At 40.4% G+C, this 23,616-nt stretch overlaps 1 protein-coding gene across 4 annotated transcripts in view; it reads left to right on the forward strand.

Moving 5' to 3' along the window:
- Positions 1–23,616, forward strand: part of Myo5a (myosin VA) — a 151,567-nt gene that overhangs the window by 126,634 nt on the left and 1,317 nt on the right. For 2 of the 4 annotated variants that reach the window (XM_048423030.3, XM_085689389.2), the window contains 9 exons: positions 617–815; positions 2,872–2,946; positions 4,402–4,495; positions 9,090–9,236; positions 12,023–12,177; positions 16,482–16,571; positions 17,759–17,909; positions 19,864–20,146; positions 22,001–22,175. In XM_048423030.3, the coding sequence (XP_048278987.3) occupies positions 617–815; positions 2,872–2,946; positions 4,402–4,495; positions 9,090–9,236; positions 12,023–12,177; positions 16,482–16,571; positions 17,759–17,909; positions 19,864–20,146; positions 22,001–22,175 (1,369 nt within the window). The remainder of the gene's footprint in view (positions 1–616; positions 816–2,871; positions 2,947–4,401; positions 4,496–9,089; positions 9,237–12,022; positions 12,178–16,481; positions 16,572–17,758; positions 17,910–19,863; positions 20,147–22,000; positions 22,176–23,616) is intronic. The other 2 variants (XM_048423033.3, XM_085689391.2) reach the window with 1 other exon arrangement.

The raw sequence follows: 23,616 nt of genomic DNA on the forward strand, positions 1-23,616 counted from the left end.
AAGAAATCAGGATTAAGTGTCTTTCTCTTCATATTAGTTACTGCTCGACTATAATTTTGTCCAAAAGCAATATCTTGTTAGGATTCTGTTAGGTATGTAATCTCATGGGGAGAGAGATGACAGTTCTGTCTATACACACACACCCACCCACACACACACACACAATTGCAGAACTACTAGATTCTGTTTGGATAAATCTATGGATCTCCAAGTAGTGCACCAGCCTGTCTGTTTTTGGATAAGTGGACAATATTAAAAACATGATCTTGGTTCCACCTTTGCCTGAAATCAATGGCTGTGCCTTTTTAAAGGTCTTTTTCAATAGATTGGGAATGTGTATGTATTCTTGCCTTTTACAATGCAACTATATATTTATCTGTCTATTTATGGCAATGATGCTGTCTTTGCCAACTTAAATAAGGAGAACTTCATACAATTCAAAAAGATGCAGATGTGGCACATCGATTCCCATTTTCGGCATTTGAGTTTCATGACATTACTGGAGTCGGGAGTTGCACAGATGCTAGAGAGTATTCGTGCAAAGGAACTTGTAGCTTCACACCCTTTAAGGGTGTCCTGTCCTCTACAAACTTGTGTGTGTGTGGCCTCTCTGCAGGCTCTTGGAATCCCAGCTACAGTCGCAGAAGAGGAGCCATGAGAATGAGGCCGAGGCCCTCCGTGGGGAAATCCAGAGCCTAAAGGAAGAAAACAACCGGCAACAGCAGCTACTGGCCCAGAACCTGCAGCTGCCCCCTGAGGCCCGCATTGAAGCCAGCCTGCAGCATGAGATCACACGACTGACCAATGAAAACCTGGTAAGGAGAGTAGCAGTGTCCCGGTCTGCTGTATGTTCTTTTTGAACAAGCATAGCTTTTCCTTGTTGGGAATAAATACAGTAAGTCTAATAGAGACAAAAAGGAAAATATGAATGTGTTGATAGAAATGAATCAAAATAATGAAATTGCACCCAGCTGTTTCTCACAACGGTCTATTGGACAATTGAGCCCTCTCAAAACCTGCAGTGTTTGGAGCAAAGTCTCCTTACTACTTGCTAGTCTTTGAATACCAGAAAGACATGGCTAAAAATTATTTTCCTTTGATCCTAAGCATCCAGTGAGGATGCCATCCTGCCTGTCTAACAGACAAGCCAGGGAAGGTTCTTGGTTGAACTATACATGGGCTAAGGATTGACACTGGGTGGAGCTTCTAAAACAGGATGAAGGGACTAGTACTGAGCTTGGCACATTTTATTCTTTTAAGCAGTAATAGTAATAAAGAGGGCACTTTTGCCTTTCCCCTTACCAGATTCTGAATGGTGAAATGAACTCCAAGACTTCTCCTTTTTTCTTATTCCTTTAAAAAAAATTTTGTCAAGAAAAAAATTATTTTCTACAGTATTTCTTTCTCCATCACATTATAACTTTGATCATATATCTGAAATTTTTAAATCTATGTAAATTTTACAGATATATTTATTGCATAAAAAGTCATTGAAAGATCATAATTATAATTTTTACATAAAATCTGTTCTTTAGTGACATGAAAAAAACCTTTTAAGATCTGTACTAAAAGTGTTTGAGTTTCGCTGAAGGTCTTATTCCCATCAGTGATAATTGACAACACAGATAGGTCTCTACTACCATATGTTCACCCATGTTTTATCTAGATTAGGAAGAAATCGGAGTAATTTCTTTCCAGTCTGTCTTATGTATGAAGCTCCATGGTAGGGATGTGGGGCAGAGGGTGAGGATGATGTCTGTGCTCTGTCAGCATGACTGAGCCTGTCACTCAGTGGGGAAGTCTTCTGAGTCACGAAGTGTTCTTTAAAAGTTGTGTTTTACTCTGTTGCTTAAATAACTAACAATGCTTTTGATGATTACAAATTGACAAATGTGTGGAATAATACTGATTGATCAGTGTACAGATTCTTTGCTTCTGAATCATTGTCTTAAAATGTTAGATGCTCTGTGAAATAGGTTTGTTTCTGGTGGTAGATTCTCAGTTTGTTCACTGAGTTAATCAAGTGTTGCCCTTACAGCCTGTCTGTAATATTCTTGGCAGATTTTGTACCTAATGTAGAAATGATCAAGCCCTATACTCTAAATAGAAGACTAATTAGTTTTAGGCTACTCTTTGCAGATCAGCTGCTTGTACCATTACACTGACTGCTAATTCAAAGAATATTATCAAACTCAAGTGTACAGAAGGATATGCCTTCTCAGGCTACTTAGAGTTTCTTAGTCTTACTTACACATTTTTTTAGGATACACTTGGGCAGAATATTAAGGCAACAGTATGTCTGGGCTTGGTGCTTCTGAAGTTTTGCCTTGCATGCCCCCCCACACACATACTCACAACATGACAATATGTATAGGAATGGCTTTCGTTCTCCTCTAGTGCACAGGCCTTACGAGCCTCCCTCATGCTGCCTCTCACCAGCTCCACCAGTTCCAAATGGTAGTGGGTTGCTAACAGCACTCCTGCCTTTTTTATTTTGTTGCATTCCTTGCCCTTGCTGCTCTGCTGGTGACTGAGCAGGGTTGGGAGTCACAAATAAGGAAGGAGTAAAGGGCTGGGAACTAAAATTTCAGTTTTCTGGATACCACAGTCTCCTGTTCTATTGACCTGCTGAATGACAACATTCTGGCCATCACCTGTTTTCAATGGTCATGCAAAATAGATCTGTAAATATGAGACTCAGCTATACAAAAAAAAAAAAAGAACATGGTAATGGTAGGTGGCAAATTGGAACTTGTGAGTAGATATAGTTTCATTACCTGTGTTTTTAAGTTTTCTTAAGTTAATTTTGCTGAGAGGTAGCATTCCCTCAAAGACTCAAGAAACAAATATCCATTGTACCTGTTTTTTCAGTATTTTGAGGAATTATATGCAGATGACCCTAAGAAGTATCAATCATATCGGATTTCACTTTACAAAAGGATGATTGTATGTAAACCGCAATGCTTTTCCGTTGTCTTCTGCTACTTCTAGCCTTCTCTAACTGAAGAGCACACTGCTGCCTGCCGCTGCCCAGGAGGTCTCTTCAAAAATCCTCACAAAGTCTCTTCCCTCAACCTCCACAACTCTCTTCAGCCAGTGTGGCATCTCTTTCAGTGTCCTGTGTCCACTGTGTGTTTGGTTTGTTGTTAACCCCAGGCTTACAGTGTGATGGAAGCATAACCCAGCACTGGAAATGTTAGCAGCTATTCCCTTCGAATCAGTAGTCTGCTCCGAATCTACTCTTGCACAAGCTGGAGAACGAGCTAGTGTTTCAAGTGTTGTTCTTCTCTATAACTTAGTGACAAGCACCAGTCATCTCCACTGACTCATGGTCCTTCTAAGCTTTCTTAGTCTGGTGCTGTCTACTTTCCTCCGAGTTGCTGAGTTTATAACTGCCTGCCCTTTGAGAGAATTCTTTACTAATTAGAGCCACCAGTCACAGATGTCTTACCTTTGCTTTACATATTCAGGTTTTCTTTCTCTCATTTTTTTTGCATTAGGCATGCAGAGTTGGGTGTTTCTTTTTTTCATTTTTTTTTTTGAGACAGATTTTCTGTGTTGTAGCCCTGATTGTCCTGGAACTCATTCTGTAGACCAGGCTGGCTTCAAACTCACAGAGATCCACCTGCCTCCTGAGTGCTTGGATTAAAGGTGTGGGCAACCATCTTGAGGCAGCTTTTTTCCCCCAATGACTCTCACTACATAACCCAGGCTGGCCTTGAATTCTCTCTCAGAATTCCAGGTACTTGAGTTATAATCATGCACCTTCATGCCATGTAGCAAAGGTTCTTTATCATTTTCCTTAATTTTTTTGTTTGATTTGGTTTTTGAGACAGAGTGTTGTTCTATAACTCTAGTTAGCCTTGAATCCAGAGATCCACCCACTTCTGCCTCCTGAGTGCTGGAACCAAAGGTATGTGCCACAACATCTGACTTTACTTACTTTTAGTTTCCCCAAACTTCTTCATGTTTCTTAAGCTTTAAGGCTAAGTTTATAGCTGGTAAATGCTAACAGTACTTTACACATGGAGTGTCAGTCTTTGCATAAGTGCCGCCATCCTCAAGTCTCCCACAGAACTTTTGTGCACTCATCAAGACTCAGTTTTGCTCAGTCCCCCTTCAAAAGTGACAATGTATCTACGAGTTGCTGCCTGTAGGCGTCTGCTGGAAGACTTCCATCACGCTGTAAAGGAACTTAGAGCAGTTGTGTTTCAGTTGCTGGCACTGTAGCTGCACCTCCCTTGTCTGCCAGTTTGAGCCAGGTGGTGGCTCCACCAGTGAGCTCTTCTTCAGCTTTTATGTCAAACTAACAGTGTGTCGCCGGGACTGTGTCTGTGCTCCCTTTGTGCCTGTACCAAGCCTGTTTTGATCTTTCTGATAGAATTTTCATTTTGATCTTAGGATTTGATGGAACAACTTGAAAAACAGGATAAAACTGTCCGGAAACTGAAAAAACAACTGAAAGTCTTTGCCAAAAAAATTGGTGAACTAGAAGGTACTTAAACATATTTTTACAGTATTTGTCAAATTTTATTTCCTATTGCTAGTGTTAACCTCCCTCGGATGAATTTTTAGAGAAATAACCAAAATTTTGACAATCCTGTCCTCTATGGAGTGGAAATTTCTACTTCTACATGTGGGGATAATTTTCATAGTAATGTAACAGTAAGTTACAAAGGGAGAAAATTCATTCAGCAAACATCTAACAAACATCTGATATGTCAGATACTGCAGTATAGCATGTGCTTAAGAGCAAGGATTCTAGAGACGACTTCTTTGATTCAAATCCTCTCTTCTATTTCCTAGTCTCAGAATATTTGCAGATTGCTGAACCTCTCTGTGTCTCAGTTTTCTCATTCTCACTAGGAATGATGATGTTATCTGTCGAATGTGGCTTGTAAGAGCTAAGTGTGGTAATGTGGGTGACACACCAACAATAGTAATGGTAAACGCTACACACACCTTCTTGTTAGCACTGGAGCTACAAAAGGAATGTGCCAGAGTCTATCCTTAAAGAGCTCGTGAGCTAATAGAAAGAAGAAAGTAAATCAGGATATAGGAATTATAATTATAAAGAAATGCAATTTTAAAAATATAATTATTTCTATGTGAAATAGATAAGCTCCTTGAGAAAAAAACTCAGTATAAACATACTAGTCTTGTCTTGTGGCTTAGTTTGTCCATTCAGTAAGTTTTATTGAATGCTTCTTAGATGCTGCACACGGTTGCAGGTGCTTGAGGCCTAGCTGTGAAGAGCAAAGCAGATGCTCAGTTCATCCTGAAACCATATCACTGCTCAAAGCATTCTAGAGACAGAATTTCAAAGATGAAATTCCCTTTAAATCTTTGCAAACTCTTACCATTTTGGTCCTCAGTGATATGTTCATCCTAACATCTATCATATTCTCTAGTTGTCATCTTTATGATCTTCATATGACACAAAGGGTACAGTCCCCACCACTTGAGATATTCAAGAGAATCTATCCCAGTGAACCCTGTGTTTGCTTTTTCTCACTCTATCACACTATATCATAACTGTTCTGTCCGACTGCCCGTGTCCTGGTCAAGCCCTGCTCATTCTTGGGATGAAAGGCACATAGTGTATCCTCAGAAGCATCCTCTTCACACCATAGACCACATGACCCTGCCTCCAGTGTTTGGTTTATACTTTCTGTGGTCTTTCACTGCCATATTTTTAGCAATTTTAATGTTTGAATTACTCATTTCTATGGTAGACCAAGAACATTCTGAGCATGAAAATCACCTCTTGTTTCTTATAGTTACAAGGAGCACAATGTCTGATCTATGATAGAGCATAGTACCATGGGTGTCAACTTTGAAGAGGGTATTACTCTCTTTAATGTGATATTGAAATGTTTGTTTAGATGTCAGAAAGATTACTTTATAGCTATATATTTCCTAAAGACCTTTAGTATTACACATAATTTATATATTACTTTGAAACTACTGGGCGGTGGTGGCACACATACCTTTAACCCCAGCACTTGGGAGGCAGAGGCAGGTGGATCTCTGTGAGTTCGAGGCCAGCCTCATCTATAGAGCAAGTTCTAGGATAGCCAGGGCTGTTAGACAGAGAAACTCTGTCTCTAAAAATAAAAACAATAATAAAAAAAAGTTTTAAAACTGTAGCAGTTGGGGAAACACCTGTGCATATAAAGCACTTTCTATAAAACTATGAGGACTGGATGCCCAAAACCTGCATAAGAAGTTGTCAGGCATGGCAGCTGCCTGTAGTCCTAGTTTTAAAGAGACAGAAATAAGGAATCTGCAGAACAAGCATGCTAGCTAGACAAGCTGAAACAACAAGCTTTGGGTTCAGGAAAAGACCCCCACCTCAGTGCATCAGGTAGAAATAGATGCCCAATGTAACTTTAGGCCTCCACATACATACATGTGCATCCAGGTGCATGAATATACACATGAACATGCACACATACCATACATACAAATATAAGAAGAAAATCTTCTGAAACTCCAGCTCTATACATGTTGTCTGGGGTTTTTGTCCTGCCCAGTTTCTGTAATCGTTAAGTCCCAAAGAAATCACACAGAGGTCTACATTAATCATAAACTGATTGGCTTAGTATCTCAGGCTTCTTATTAACTCTTATAACTTATATTAGTCCATTATTCTTGTCTATGTTAGCCACGTGGCTCGGCACCTTGTTCTGCAAGGCAGTCACATCTTGCTTCTTCTGTGGCTGGGTCAGGACTGCAGATTAGGACTTCCTTCTTCCCAGAATTCTCCTGTTCTCATTGACCCGCCTCTACTTCCTGACTGGTTGTCACACCTATACTTCCTGCCTGGCTACTGGCCAATCAGCATTTATTTAAAATATATTGACATAATACAGACCATTGTCCCTTACCATATACACATGAGCTATAATGTTCATTGGCAATACTTAAGAAGTCTAGGTTTTTTTCTTTTCAGAGAACCTTCTACGCGAAACTGGACATTATGCTAAGACAGCAGAGTATTTACTGTTAAAATCCTGTTTTAAAGGTATTGGCCAGTGAGGTCAGTAAACTAGAGGCTCTTTGCCAACGTTGGTGAATGTGAATAAATATAAAAGCCATTGTTAATGGCTTATAAAACACATTTTAAATCAGTTTTCTTTAAATGTGAGGTAAACTCAACCTTTGAAATGTAATTGAAATGTAACTGAAAATATTCCAAAATGTTATTCATTTTTGGCCATTGTCAATTAGTAATCTAACTTTTCAGTTAAACTATCCTGAAAGCCAAGCAAAAAATAACATTTATGTTAGCAACTCATGGGTTAAACAAGAAAAGACTTATTTATTCTTAATGAAATTTATATTTTGAGTTAAATGATTTATATCTAGAGGATAAAATGGAATAGGTACTACATAACAAGCTCTTCCGACACTTCTCTCTTCCTCTCCACATGTGTTTTATACCAGAGTCTTCTAATAATCAAAAGTTATTTGTCTTTCTTTAAATGTGTTCAAACATATTTAAATCTTTTGCTTTAATTTAAAATAGCAAGACTCCTGCCACTCCTGTGGGCTATATTTAATTAAGGACACTTTTTTTTAAAAAGCAAACTTTAAAAAAATGCCAACATGTATAATTTTTAGCAGAAATTATAGAGCTAAGTAGAGAATCTTTTCAAAATCTGATCTACATGGTGCTCTGTTCCAATTCAGGAGTGGGTGTTACATCTTGGCTTTCATTTAAAAAAAAAATAGACCTGAAAGTATTCTAGAAGCCAGTAACAAACAAAATCCTCAAAACTACAGTGACATACCTAATACCCTGCCTGTTGGGTTGTAGGTCTAGAACCTCAACCTTCTGATTTCCCTGCTTTAGATCAGATTTGCCAGAATTTTCTAGTTGTAAGAAATTGTCTGACAACTGGATTAAACCTGAGATTAAGATCTTCATGGTACTTTTGAGAGAAAAGGCAAATTTTTAGAGACTCTTTTGAATCGCTCTCCTTTTTCTGTAAGAATCTAGAACATGAAACTAGAGATTGCTGCAGTTCCAGAAGAACGCCGGTGCTGCAGCCCCAGACAAAGCGACTGCTGACTCAGTCTGTCTGTGTTGCTCAGGCTGGGCGATTCATAAGCAATGAAAATACATTTCTCACGGAGAGTTATTTCTCAAAGGGATAGAGGATATTCAAGAAGATATCTGTAGGTTCAGTGTCTGGGGAAGACCTGGTGTGTGCTTCCCGGGTGGTGTCCTATTGTGTAGCTCTCCAAAGGAGACATCATCTGTTCACACATGACCGAAATAAGCAGAAGAAAGGTTAGCCTTATGAGGGAAGCCCTTAAAAATCTGATTTTAGGCATTTTTACATCAGTTTGTGCTGATAAACACTGTCTTATCAACTATCTTGATGTGGTTTGAATTCGAGATAATGGTAAATTTTAAATAAATGCTCTTGCTTTAAATGACTAAATATTTGATTCTTAGAACAAGCATGTGCTCTGCTGTCCCTTTAGAATGTTTCTTTGCTGTTTGAGAGATTTGTTCTTTTGCTTACTTGCTTTTAAGACAGGATCTCATGTAACTGAGGCTGACTTCAAACTGGCTATATAGCTGAGGCTGACCCTGTATGCTTGATCCACCTGACTCTTTCCCAAGTGCTGGGATTGCAGACATGTTCTGCCATTCCCACCTTGTTTTTCCATTCTGCAAGCAAAAGCTTGACTATGTTTAACTACTTTTGGTTGGTAAAGATTCATTAGCAAATACGCTAAATTGCATGTGCTGGGGACTTTTTTGTTGTGCTGTGGATACTTGATCTTATTGTAAAGTAAATCTGACACAAAACAAACAATAACCCTTGCCAGTTTCTGGGTAGCCTTTTATATTACTCCTTATGTATCAGCCTCTGTGGCTGTTGGAGTAGAATTATCCTTTAATGTTGCTATTTACCCAGTTTCAGCAGAGAAAAATATTTTAAAGTGGGGACTAAATAACAGTGATAAGGAGCTTCAGTTCTTGCAGAGTCCACTTTATTTTATAAGAGCATGGAGCCCTCTCAGCCATTGTACCTGACAATATCTCTCTCCTTACTTTGTTTCGCCTGAAGTGGGTCAGATGGAGAACATCTCTCCAGGACAGATCATTGATGAGCCTATCCGGCCAGTCAATATTCCCCGGAAAGAGAAGGATTTCCAAGGAATGCTGGAGTACAAAAGGGAGGATGAGCAGAAGCTTGTGAAGAACCTCATTCTAGGCAAGTGTTTTCTACATGGGTAAGATTCCTTCCAGCCAGGCCAGTGCTGGAAAGGCTAGTCACTGGGTTTGAAACTGATTTGATAGTCTTTAAAATTATTTTCTTGACTGGCAAGGTGACTCAGTGGGTAATGGTGATTGCTGTCAAGCCTGATGATTGGGTTTCGTTCCCAGGACCCCCATTGTAAAAGATTGGTATCACTCAGGAGCTTCAAGAACAAGGTCTCAGCGTAAAGGAGCTTTATTTGCCCCAGAGTGAGAGAGGGCAGGGAATAAGAGACAAATGGGAGATAGAGGACAAGGGAGAATGGAAGGGAACAGGGGAGACAAGGAAGGGATATTTGTCCCAAAGGGATAAAGGGGAGACAGATTTGGCACATAGGAAAATGGCAGTTTATAACGGTAAAAGAGGAAACCCTGTGTTAGGTTGAGGTGTTTAGTTTTAATTGGGCGTGTTAATTAGGTGAACCAAAGTGGGCTTTTGATTGTTGTGCTTCAAAACTTTGATAGCTAGACCTTGGTGGTCAGCCTCAGAAGGAGGAAGTGTCCAAATAAGGGAATAGACCTTGGTGAGTAGCTTTAGGAGTGTAATCTAACATTTTTTTAGCAAGGCAGAGGGAATGGAGTAATGGCAAGGCCTGCCAGAGCCATGCCCGCCATGCTCGAGCTGGCCAGAGTCCCTTCACCTATGGTGGAAAGAGAAAGCAGAGTCCTGAAAGCTGTCCTTTGACTTCTACAAACATATTGTGTCTTAGGCCCTCACACGGCATGCACAAAACAAATAAATGTTTTTTAAAAAATAAGTTCTAAAATTTCTTTTTGGAGACAGTGGTCCCGGTGTAGCCATGCTTATCTTAAACTCCCAGAAGTTACCGCCAGTTTCAACTTTGTGAGCAGCCAAGGCCATAGATGTAAGCCACTGGCAGGTCCAGCTCTGGAGTTTTCTGGGTCATCATTTCATCCTGCACTGTAGTGCTGTGGTAGAGTCCTTACTGAGAATTAACTATCAAAGTGGGAGAGCCTGTGTCTAGGATCCAGCTGTAAGCCTCTCAGTTCCGGCTTCATGTTAAGATCACTCAGGAAGTTTGCTTTGGTTTGGTTTTGAGACAAGATCTCATCATATATATATCCATCCCAGGCTGACCTAAAACTTGATATGTAACCAAAGCTAACCTAGAATTCACAGTGCTCCAGTCTCTTCCTCTCAAGTACTAAGGCCCATGTGTACTTTCATGTGTACACTATGTGGGCGTTGTGTTTGAGGGGAGAAGGGAATCAAACCCAGGGCCACATGAACAGTAGACAAATACTGAGCCATATTCTCACTTAGGAAACTCTTAAAAAGTGTTGATAGCCCCCTGCCCCAAATTAAGTAAATTGAAATTTCCATGGAAAAGAGTTTGGCCACATCTAGTACTATTCTGGGAATGTCTCAGGGATTCCCAAGTGTAACCACAGTTGGATGCCACTGTTGTAAGTCATTTAAGTTTTTAAATTCTTGTTTTCTTTCCCTAGAAATGTTTATGAATTACTGTATTTAGTACAACAATTAAATAATATGGAAGAAAAAAGTATAATTAAGGAAAAAGATCCAGCAAAGTACGGAAAAGATGGGAGCATTGAAAAGGGAATGGAAGAGGCATTTGGGAGGGGCATACGGCCTTGAGGGTGAGCCTCTAAGAAGCATTATGAAGGAGTAAAATAAGGAATGGATGCATGAACCCCTGAGTAGTAGTGAACTGAAATCTTCAGCCTTTACCTTTCTCTCCTTCCAACTACCATGGTGACAGCAATGGGGTTGACAGTCACACTAATTTAGCACTCCTCAGCTTCGTGGTGCTCAGCTTAGTCCTATATATAGGCTCAGAAGTGCTTCAGCTTCCACATGATCTTCATTTAGCAAAGACGTTTCAGGGGCTGATGAATAGAGAGTATAGACAGGTGTACAGTTTCATATAAGATTGTCATGAAACACTCTTCGATGGGGTGTTCTGTGCACAGTGGCTAAACAGAATAAGGACAAGTTGTGCTTCTGAGGAAGGAACATCAGAGACAGAAAAGGTGTAAGGACATGAGTCCTGGGTGGGAGTCATGGAATGTTCGGCAGACAGCAAGAAGGGTTGTTTGGAGCAGAGTGAGCTGAACATGGGGAAGAACAGGGCTAGGTGATGTGGAGCACAATTCAGGTTTGGAATTTTATAAGTGAGCAAAGAAGCTCTCTGAAGAATTCTCAGAACAAAAGTGGCATGATCTAACATGCATTTTCTTAAGTAGATAGCTGTAGATACTTGGAAATGATCTGAGAATAGGGGGTGAAATTATTCCAGCACCCCTAAAAGAGGTGATAATGCCCTCAACTGCGAAGTAGCCAGTAGAAGTAGTTAGATTCTAACTGTATTTTTCAGAGCACACTAGCAAGATTAATAAATTGGGTAGATGGGGTGAGAAAAGTAAGGAATTTTAAAAGTGGTGAAGTTTGTGACCTGAGAAACTGGAGATGGGGAGAGGCTTGACTTGATGTGCCTTAGCAGAGACGGTAGGAAGACAGTTGATAAACAAGACTGGACTTCAAGGGGAAAGTCAGGGAAGGATATATGAATTGCATATAGATATGTGCCCATAGTCAATAATTTCACTAATAAGCTGTTAAAATACTGGGTTTGTGGGTGTTGATGACTTGCCCTGAATGATTGAGCTCTTACTCAACTGTGCTTTTCTCTCCCACAAAACATTCCTTACAAAGACTCTCAGGGTTATATAATTTTTTTCTTCTTTTTCTTTATTCAGAATTGAAGCCACGTGGTGTGGCTGTCAATTTGATTCCAGGGTTACCAGCATATATCTTATTTATGTGTGTGCGACATGCTGATTACCTGAACGATGATCAGAAAGTAAGATCATTGCTGACATCAACAATTAACAGCATCAAAAAAGTCTTGAAGGTCAGTTCAATGTTCCACAGTTCTCACAGTTGTTAATGATGACAGTCTGTGCATTGTTTCTCCTTTAGACTTGGTAGTTGCTAATTACAAACCCTTTTCAGTCTTAACCACAAACTGCTTTTGTAGGAAGCAGTCTATATAACTTTCTGTGCTAGCTACTTTCTCATCACTGTGACCCAGTAGCTGAAAGGGGCACGTAAAGAAGGAACGATAATTTTGAGGGACTCAGAGCTTAAGGAGGTATAAGCCCATCTCAGAGGAACACTAAGCAAAGATTAATTCAGATATGGGGCTGGACTATAATCATCAAGGCCTGCCCCTTTTTCCTCAAGCTAACCCTTATTTCCTAAGGATTCCACAGCCTCTCAAAAGCCACCACTAGCTGGGGACGTGTGGTAAATATGACAGTTTATATGCCTTCTTTCAGAACAGATTCAGATTGGACAGTAATCAAGATAAATTTGACATTTATTGCATTTTAATTGTGGAGCAAAGTGACAGCAATAGTCTGCCTTAGATTTTATTGAAAACAAATTTAAAATGTTTAACAGAAGACAGGCATGGTGACACACATCTTGAGGATCCCTGTGAGTTCAAGGTTAACCTGCCCTTACAAAGTAAATTCCAGGCCAGTCAAGTCTACACTGTAAGACCCTGACTCAATGATAAATAAATAAAATATTCAAATGGTTAGTGGAACCCAATTGTATACATGCATGTTAATATGTGATCCATACATGTAGAATATGATGCTGATGTTGAGATAAATGTCAAGTTCAGTAATATGTAGTTTATTATAATAAAAAAGATGACTGCTATGGCATTAATTTTTTTCTTTCAACTTCAATTCCCCTGTTCTCCAATTCATCCCACAAATTGTCTTGTTACCTACAATCCCTATGAAGACAACATGGAGATGCTAGTCAAAGACAAAAAGGCTTGGGAAAGACAGTAGCATTAACAATGGAGGAGCAGCCTATTAACCTAGTGGTCACTACTTACCTTATGTAATCCTCCTAGTGACTCCAGAGAGACACACTTACTTTTAGCTCAGTATTTCTGTGAGGAATGAAGATGTGATCCAGGCACCTTGCCTTCTGATTGTTCAGCTTAACAGAGCATCAATGATGAAGATTTCTTGCATCTAAATTGGCCTTTTAAATTTTTATAAAATCCCTCCTCTCAGGGCTCAGGGAACCCTGCAGAAGAGGAATCAGAAAGAACATAAGAGCCAGAGAGGATGTTGGACACCAAAAAAACAAGGCCCTCTAAATTAACATGACAAAGCTCTTATGAACTCAGAGACTGAGGCAGCATTTACAGGGCTTGCATGGGTTTGCATCAAGTCCTCTAAGGACATATTATGGCTTCTACTTTAGTGTTTCATGGGACTCCTGAGTGTTCGAACGAGTGAGTCTTTGTTTCTTGTGCCTTCTCTTAGGCTCTTTTCCTTTTGTTTGTTTTGTCTAATTCCAATGTGTTAGTTTTGGGTTTTTTTAATCTTATTTTATTATTATTCCTTAGAAATCTGTTTTCTAATAAGAGACAGAACGGGCTGGGATCTGGATGAGAGATGAGGTTGGGGAGGAACTAGGAAGAGTAGAGGGAGGGGGAACCGTAATCAGAATATATTATGGAGGGGATCTATTTTCAATAAAAGGGAAAAAAAGTGGAAAGTATGTGGAACATAAACTTTGACGTCTTGCTCTTTATAAGTGTTAATACATACTGACACTGCTGTTCAGCCATCGCCACAGTCTCTCTGTGACTATCTCATCCTCCATCATAACACTGCACCATCCCACAGCAGCTCCCCATGCCTCCGGCTCCCAGCGCTGTGGCCTCTGACAAGTGCTGCTTCCCCACTTCTGTAGCGAAGTTATTCTCTGTCATCTGTTCTACAGTGATTACCAAAGTGTGGGATTTCTAAAGGCTCTTCTTTAAAACTCATGATGTTTTTCTAAATATAACTCATTTAATTTGGGGCATATTGATGCCAAACAGACTATGTGTTTACTATTTCTTAAGTCAACTCATATACAGATTTTTAAAACTCTTCCCCCTTTCTCAACTTAATCGCAAGATACATTCATCTAATTTGACTAATCATCACACCATATTAGCTAACGATTTTAGGAGAGTGTTTATCACAGCATAATAACAGTCTTGGCATTCTGCTTTAATGTGCATTGCCTCGAGTGTGTTTGCCCTGCATCCCTGCATCCCTAGTTTGATCTTAGCAGTGTTTTGACACAGGCTTTAAAGCATATTGATAATTCATACAGGTTTTAGCTCACAGATAATTTTACCTAATAAATAGAAAAGAAAACTTAGAATAATTCTGAGCTTGTCTAATTTTCTTTGTAAGTCAAAATGACATTAATTCGATATCTAATTTGGTGTACAGTTTATTCATTATCAAAATATTGTTTTGAGATAACTAGTAGAGAAGTGTGATTTGGTTTTAAATATTATAAAGTTCCCAAAATGTGTATTTGTAAGTAGCATAGAGTGTTTTACTTTAACAGGACAGAGCAGACCCATCTTGTTCATATAGCAAGAAGCTGTTTTAGTGGAGTTAATTTGTTTGTTCATGAAATCCTCTCTTTAATCACCTGCTTTTGTCTGGTTGTTTTTGTTTGTTTGCTTGGTTTTGCTTTCTGGTGATGCTAAGGGTACTGGTAATGTGGGTCCAATTACAGGATTTCTGTTAGGCCCTGCTGAGACTTTGCAGCTAGACTTATTCAGTCACAGCAAAGACAGCCAGTGACTCTGTCCTATGGAACAGCCTTGGCTAATGCTGCCTTCCCGTCTACACAGGTGTTCTCTGCCAGCTCAGCCAGCAGCACCATTGGAGCAGATAGAATCCACATCTGTGGAAGAGTTAAAGTTCTTAGTCAAACCTGTATGCAAGCCACATAATGATTGTCTGTGTGTGGAATTATTATAACATTTTATTTAATTCTGGCAATATTCTGTTTTTTTGGAGGGGTTTGCGATGGAGTATCTCTGTGTGACAACTCTGGCTGTCCTGGAACTTCTTTTGTAGACCAGGCTGACCTTGAATTTACAGAGATCTACCTGCCTCTGCCTCCCAAATGCTAGGGTTAAAAGTGTGTGCCACCACCTCCTGGATATAATTCTGGCAATGTTCTTAAAGCTAGGATTTTTTCAAAGTTGAGGCCTGAACTCAGTTCTGCTGTTTCAGCTAGAAATACTAAATTTGGCTAAAAATACAAAATATCTTCTAGGATTTCTTTCTTAAAGTCATTTCAGAATAATATTCTCCAAATTTTAAGGTTTTTAATGTGTTTTATGCATATTTAAGGATGTAAATTTTATTATCTAAAAGAAATGATCCTGTAAGAAATTAACCATTCCTCATAGCATAACCTTCTCACTGGGACCTGGGACTCACTGATTAGGCTAGGCTGACTAAAGTATGCCTCAGGGAGTCTCCCATCTGCCTCCCCAGTACTGGGACTACAAGTTACTACACCCAGTCTTCTATGCATGCTGGGGATCAATCTCGGGTCCTCATGCTTGTTCTCTAAACACGTTACAGACCCAGCTCCTCGTACCATTTCTAAAAAAGAACTTCTAAGATGTTCTAATGCTAGGCATCTATCCCAAATAACTATTTTAATGTTTCTTATGCAAAATTAAATAAACATTGATGATTCTGTAACTTTTTGTGTCTGAACTAGTATCAAAGGTTCATGCACAAACTTATAGCCATATGCACTGTGCCTACTCTTTGACCTCTGAGAAACACTTCCAGTGCCACCATCTCTTTGAAGCATGAGACTTTGCTTCTCCCTGTACTCCTCCCATGATGGTTAAGAGCCAACCAGCTTCCCTATCTACTCAGTGTGGGACTTCCTCCATCTCTGGGTCACTGCCCACAAAGTTCATTGTGACAAAAGTTTTAATCCAAGCTTCATTTGAGGGTGGCAAGCTCTTTTTCCTGTTCTTCATTATAGAACTTACTATATCCTTTGTGCCTCTAGCTCTTTTTGATTTCTTTCATTAATCCCAACAATGTGAGTCAGTCTGGGTTCACTGTGAACTGAACCTTTTTCTGCACAAAGAGGCAGCTAAGTTAGCTGAGTGGGAATACTTGTCTGAAGAACAGTAACGTTTTCTACCAGGGGACTTGGTTGAATTCTGCTGACAATGATGTAAACTAACGTGTGCTTTACTGGTGTGGTACTTTATGATAGTTCGTGAAAGAAATGGGCCTTCTGTGTCTGCCTACCTTTTTTCCTAAGGGTAAGAAAATTTAGACTTATTTTGTCTTTCAGAAAAGAGGTGATGATTTTGAAACTGTCTCCTTCTGGCTCTCTAACACATGCCGATTTTTGCACTGTTTGAAGCAATATAGTGGAGAAGAGGTAAGAATACCATGGTGGTAAAAACAGTGTGCTGTACTTTCTCTAACCTTTTAAAGGGAAAATTTAAAAAACATTTGAATCATGTTACTTTCAAACTCCCAAGCAAGTGACTTGGAAATGTACTGCTCATTGATTCTTGTTGTCTTCTGGTGAACTGAGCAATGATGTAGTTTCTTCCTTCCTAGCATTTGAGAAAGCATGGCAAAAACAAATCAAGCGTCAGTCAAATGAGTAATTACCAGAGCTGTGACTCTGTATCTACACAACTTGGAGACCTGTGGCAGCAGAGAGGCTTAGTCAGTAGCAATCTCTAGCACCTGGAGCAAAGGACTGTCATGCAAAATGACAGGCTTTTCAAAGACCAGAGGACACCCAGGAAGGTGGGCCTGAGAGAACAGAATCTTGAGAAAGGCCATGAAGGAGGTCCTGGATGGTCCCACATTTATGTTGTGTCATTCAGGAAGCAGCTTCATCATTAGGCAGGACTGATGAGCAGTGTGCTTCGGTGCAAAGTGACTGGAAGAAGTGCTGCCCATCTGGGGAATTCTCCTTTTACACCAGTGCTACTGAAAGACTTTTCTAAGATCTAATTGAAATCACTGTATAGATTCCATGAGTTAGACAAAAATGACAAAGTTCATTTATTTTCTAATCCAGAAAAATACTGGTATATTCAAGAAGATTATGCATATATGTCCCTCTGAGTGTGGTGTATATGAATAGGACTATATTTAAAGAGTACTTTCAGTTATTTAGTGTTTACTGTTTTATTAATGAAATATTTTTTTTCTTAAGTTAAATTCCTCCATCTTAGGTATAGGTTGCCAAGATCATTTATTATTCAAAACTTTAAGTGGAGGAGGTTGATGACCAGAGTAAAAACATAAGCAAGGCCGGGCAGTGGTGGCACACGCCTTCATTCCCAGCACTCGGGAGGCAGAGGCAGGCAAATCTCTGAGTTCGAGGCCAGCCTGGTCTACAAGAGCTAGTTCTAGGGCAGGCACCAAAAGCTAAAGAGAAACCCTATCTCGAAAAAAAAAAAAAAAACATAAGCAATAGTATTGAGAATGATTATCGTGGCACTGGGCATGAAGGTGCTGAGCACATTGCAGAGTGAGATGGGCAGAGGCTCTTGGAGGCAGAGGCACTTGGCTTCCTGTGCACCCCTAACACTGTGTTGATTCTAGGGCTTCATGAAACACAACACATCTCGCCAGAATGAACACTGCCTCACCAATTTTGACCTTGCCGAATATCGGCAAGTGCTAAGCGACTTGGCCATTCAGATCTACCAGCAGCTTGTAAGAGTATTAGAGAACATCCTTCAGCCGATGATAGGTAAGACCAGTGTTCCTGAGCCTCACATGTGCTGCCAAGAAATGAGGCCAGTGGGACATGTGTCAGGCATGTATTCCTGTGGAAAACATAAAATAGTAGGTACAACAGAAATCCCTGTCTCCACATGACGGAAGCACTAGAGTCTGTGTTTAAGTCTTCTCTCTGGAGACTTAGCTGTGCCTTATTTCTAGCAATAGACTTTGTCCTGTGTCCAGTTGTCAAAAAGACTTCGGACTTCTAATTAGATTGGCACTACTGCACAGAGCCTCCTGGGGGAAACCAGTGAGAACCAAGGAGGCTGGAATGGGTTTGCATTTTGCCTATTGCTCTACAGTGAAATGTCTGGAAAGGCACTGTGGTAGCAATAACAGCTGTCATAGGTTTGTAGCAGACACTCCAGGCCGAGTTCTTTATCTCTGGAAATGTTGAAAGTGTTGGTTTCCCATTGGCTGAGTGGCATATATGCTTTCTGTTTATATATGTCCATGGAGTGTGAGTCCATGCCCCTCTCTTTATACTAATTCTGAAGGTTCTTTTATAATTTGTGCTGTCTGATTCCCTTGGGATGTGTAGCTTGTTTGATAGGAATTGGTCATGTCCAAATTGCAGACTGCTGATTTTTAATGTGGCAAATTATTTTGTTTTGTTTTGTTTTAATTACTAAACACTTTTATCTCAAGGCAAATTTGAGGCTTTTCAGTCTTCAAACTATATCAAGCTTCCCTTACTTTCTTCCTTTGACTACTTTTTCTCCATGTTTGTACATTTTCACCTCCCTTAATGAGCTCATAGATTTCATTTCCTTTCATAGGCCCGCAGTTTAAACATCTGGGACATAAAAGTCTGAGGAGGCCATATGAGATAGCAGTTATATTTTTTCCTTGTGCCTTCAGAAATTATAAATTTAAAACACTCTTAAATTGACCAAAATACAAGAAGTAACAGATGCCAAGAAGACCAGCTTCCACCAGTCTTTCTCACCTTTCCACATGGGTATTACCATATGTATTGGTTGAACAAGAAGTTTGCCTCTAAGCTCTCCCATTCTAAGTATCCCCTATATCTAACTATATAGTCATAGCAACAACAAATGTTTTTGGGATAGGGTTTGTGAGGAGCTGAGTTTAGCACAAGGAAAAAAAATAAAACAACCAAGGTATGGTGATTACTTTCAAGGGTGTAACACGAGGGGGCCTGTTTGTTGGGGGGTAAAACTTACATACACACAAACCGTCAGGAAAGGAGCCTAGTCGCTGGAGCAGGAGCCGGAACCAAGAGGCTGAGCTGAGGCTTGCTGCTCTTTTTTAAAGAGAAATATACCACGCCCCAGTGGGCTGGTATTTCAGTCGCTATTGACTGAAGGAGTGGAAGGCACTCCTGCAGCACCGTGGGTACTCCCGCAGCACAAGGGCCTCCCAGGTAAGGGGGATGGGCATCTCAAAGTGGACATCTCAGAGTGGGTATCTCAGAGTCGACTGTTAGAAGCTTTCTAAGGAGGCATAAACCAGACACAGAGAAAGAGGTACAGGAACAGAGACTAAGTCTGGAGAAGTCAAGGCATCCCAAAGTCTCACTGCAGTTGTGAGGATCAGGGGGAAGCTCAGCTCTCCAATCTCCACACCACCAGCACTAACAGGTCTTATTCTCCAAGACTGCTTCCCAAGGTCATGCCTTTCTTACTGTCTTCTTGTTATTGTTCTGTTCTTGTTGTTGTTTGGATTTTTGGTTTTTTTTAATGTCTGAGATCAAATACAAAGAACACTTATTAACCACTCTCAAAAACTTCTCAGATACCACATGCCAGCGCAGTCCCAAAAGCTGCTGCTTATTTTAGAAAACACAGCAGTAAGGTTCCCTAATACTGTAAAAACTTATACTTCATTTCCTAAAGTGGGGGGGCATACACATGTGCACCTCCCTCTGAATTCTCTTAATAATCGAAATACTTCTACAGTCTCAGGCATGCTAGAGCATGAAACAATTCAGGGTGTATCCGGAGTGAAGCCCACAGGACTCAGAAAGCGAACATCCAGTATCGCAGACGAGGGCACCTACACGCTGGACTCCATCCTACGTCAGCTCAACTCCTTCCATTCAGTCATGTGCCAGCATGGCATGGACCCAGAGCTAATCAAGCAGGTGGTCAAGCAGATGTTCTACATTGTGGGCGCCATCACCCTAAACAACCTCCTTCTGCGCAAGGACATGTGCTCTTGGAGCAAAGGCATGCAGATCAGGTGAGTAAACACCAACAGCTGTCACTGGCCTGTTTGCCTCTTGAGGGCTCATGACTTGTTTCCAAGCAGTGCACCTAGTGTTGATGCCACATGGCCACGCGTGTGAGAACGACTGACATAGAGCCAGTTCTCTGACTTGGTGGGTTCTCTTGCTCAGGAGGAAACCCTGCTCCTCTGTTAAGCCACCTTGTTGGTAGGAGTGTAGGGATGTACAAAAGGCACAACAACAACAGATTTTGTTTTCACTGTACAGTAAGAAAATATTAGGGAAAATGAAACTTTCTAGAATTTGGTGGTTGCTCTTAGAATCTTTCCATATTAGGAATATGAATGAGAATAGGCTCAACAGGAGCTGGAGAGGTGGCTCTTGCATTGGACCCAGGGAAGTTTCGCAGCACCTATGTGGTGATTCACAACTATCTGTAATTCCAGTTCCAGGAGATGCAACTCCTTCTTCAGGACTCTGTGCACACTGTGTACATGTACATATATCCACCCAAACTCATACACTTGAAAACAACTAATTAAAAAAGGTTTAAGTTGAAGGAAAGTAATAGATCCAAAGAGATAATTTACTAACAGTTGAATTTGGAAAAAAAAAAAAACAACCTAGACTCTATTTTTAAATTTTAGTTTCTTGTGTTAGAGAAAAGGTCTCACTGTGTGACCCAGCTGGTTTGGGGCTCACAACCCTGCTTCAACCAGGAATGCAGACACGCACCACCCATGCCCAGCAGCAGCTAATCATACCCGCTGCTCATCATCGCCTCATAACTGAATGGGGAGAGGCAAATAGTTATTCTGCTGCAGTCAGTATATTCACTGAGAAAGAGAGAAGGGGTTTTCTACACAGTCTATCTATAGTTACTACTAGCAAACTTTAGTGTTCTATATTGACCGTTCTTCTCCACATTTCACTTTAAAGTATTACCTCCATTCAGGGATTCTAACTTTTCATGAAGCTATGGATCCTTTTTTAAATGACAGGGCCTCATGTAGCCAGGCTGATCTTAAACTCACAGTGTAGTCAATGATAACTTTGAACTCATGATTTTCTTGCCTCTACCTCCCAAGTGCCAAGATTACAGACATGTGCTATCACACCCAACTGAAGTCACTCATCTTAATATCATAATGCCTCCTTCTTCCTGAGTTCTGACTGTGTATTCGTCTGCCTTAACTGTAGTTTGAAATCTGCCGTTAGATAGCTGAGCATCTAAACCCTAGCATCTGGGTAATTTCCTTATCTCTCCAGTTTGGAATCCATCTCTTCCCAAGGGCTTTCTTTTCCTTTTATTCTTCTATCTCTAGGCTGAGAATTTCTCAGGCCACTGTTCCCATTGTCAAGGCCCTTTCTTAGAGAAGCTTGAGTCCAAAGCATATATTGGGATATCTGGTTATTCAGCCAATTTGGAGTCTTAAGTAAGGCAGAGTGCATGAAGAATTGAGAGACTTATCCTGCAAAGGGAATCTATGTCTGAAATTGCAGGAGAAGCCAGAAAGTCCATTCTAGTCAGCTGTTTGGTAAGAGCAGAGTCATATGCTATATTCAGTTTTGTTTATTAGCAAGTCTAATAACTTTTCCTCTGATGACTTTGTTTCCATCTTCCAATAAAGAGTTGCAGTCTCTTGTCATTCAGTCTTACATAATTATAATTATAAGCCTCATGACTTTATAATGATAAATGTTAAAGCACAGCTGATTAGATTTTAGAAAATTGAACAAAAATACTACCTGTCATTTTAACTGACAAGGCTACATACACAAAATTAAGACACTTATGACAGCATTCAGAAAATTTGCATTTTCTCTTTTATTCTTTCTTACACTTTCTCTTTTTATTTTTGGCGTAGGTACAATGTCAGTCAATTGGAAGAATGGCTACGTGACAAGAATCTAATGAACAGTGGGGCCAAAGAGACTCTGGAACCTCTCATTCAGGCTGCTCAACTTTTGCAAGTGAAAAAGAAAACCGATGATGATGCTGAAGCCATCTGCTCCATGTGCAATGCTCTGACCACTGCCCAGGTACTGCAGCCTCCTAAGGTGGCACACCATGGTAACCGTCACAGAGGGATTCAGAGAAGGCAGGCCTGGCCGTTGCTCTCCTCTCTGCCTGACTTCCTCCTTTGACAAGAAGATACATAACTATGTAAATCTGGAAGAGAGGCGATTTTATTATCATAATACATTTCAATACTACTAATAGGCATCTACAGAATATTCAGCAAAGAGTAGGTACCTAGTACTCTGTGTGATGTTGTCAGCCTTGGGAGAGCCTGGAATAAAACAATGTCCTGTGGGGCATATATTGTGTGTAGCTCCAATTCATGAAGTTATTTCTGTTATTTAATAATTATTGGACCTTTATATTTTTCTTTTTAGGGCCAGTAATGTGGCTCAGGTAGTAAAGGCGCTTACTATCACGTCTGATGACCTGAGCTGGATGCCTGAAACCCACGTGGTGGAAGGAGAGAGCCAGCTCCCAAGGGTCACCCTCTGACCTCCACATGCATGCTCTGCATGGCCCACATGTGTACACACATACTCAAAGCATTTCTTACTCTCAGTTCATCAAGTGATTAATTCCCATCACACAGTATCATACTTGTAGGGGAAAATACTTCAGTTAAGAACGAAAAATCTCTACCTTCGTGAGCTTATAGTTCAGTAGGGAAACAGAAATGCATGAAGCTGACACTATCATAAAAACTCTGACAGACACTGTCTTATGCTTTACAAGAAGCACTGGAGGAGATGACAGCCTTTCTCTGAGCAGTGCCGCTCCGCAGCTTTGAACTTAAGGACGGGGACAGGATAGGAAGGTTGTTAGAGGAAACAGCAGCAGCTGGAAGAAAGCATCCAAAGAGCCTGCTATTCTCTTCGCCTGGTATTTCCTGCACTGAATCTTTGTCTTCCCAGTGCAGCAGTGGCCAGTGTAATTCACTTTTCTCAGGAAAGACAGTCAGAACCACTGTCTGCAACTTAGTGTCAGACTCACGTTTGCAAAACTTCTGCTGTAAGCTTTCAATAGAAGTGGAAATCTGCGGGACTGGTGGCAGTCTTGAGACCTTCCCCATTTCTGCCAAGTATGGAAAGTAAAGGAACAGTGGGGAAACCCGGCTTACAGATGTTTCCTGTCCTCCAGCTTTTAAAGAATGTGCCCTGCAACTTAAATATTTCAACTTCAGTATATGCTCCAAGCATTAGGTAGACCTAGAATCCAGTTATCTCTTTGATTTATGTGGCAAGTTTTAGTGAACAGTCCTTCTCTGCACAGCTCTAACCCTTGCTTCTGAATGCCTAATCCTGAGCCCAGTGTGTCACTCACAGACTGGTCGCTATTCCTGCCTCTTATTCCATGTCTCTGGTGCTTACCATACACTTTACCTATAGGTACCATGTTGAGCGCCAGCATTGCCCTGTACTTAACCTTCTGTTTAAGTAATTTAATGTAAATAACTACATG

This window comes from Myodes glareolus, chromosome 4 (genome assembly GCF_982192425.1).
Source record: "Myodes glareolus chromosome 4, mMyoGla1.1, whole genome shotgun sequence".
Classification (NCBI taxonomy): Eukaryota; Metazoa; Chordata; class Mammalia; order Rodentia; family Cricetidae; genus Myodes; species Myodes glareolus.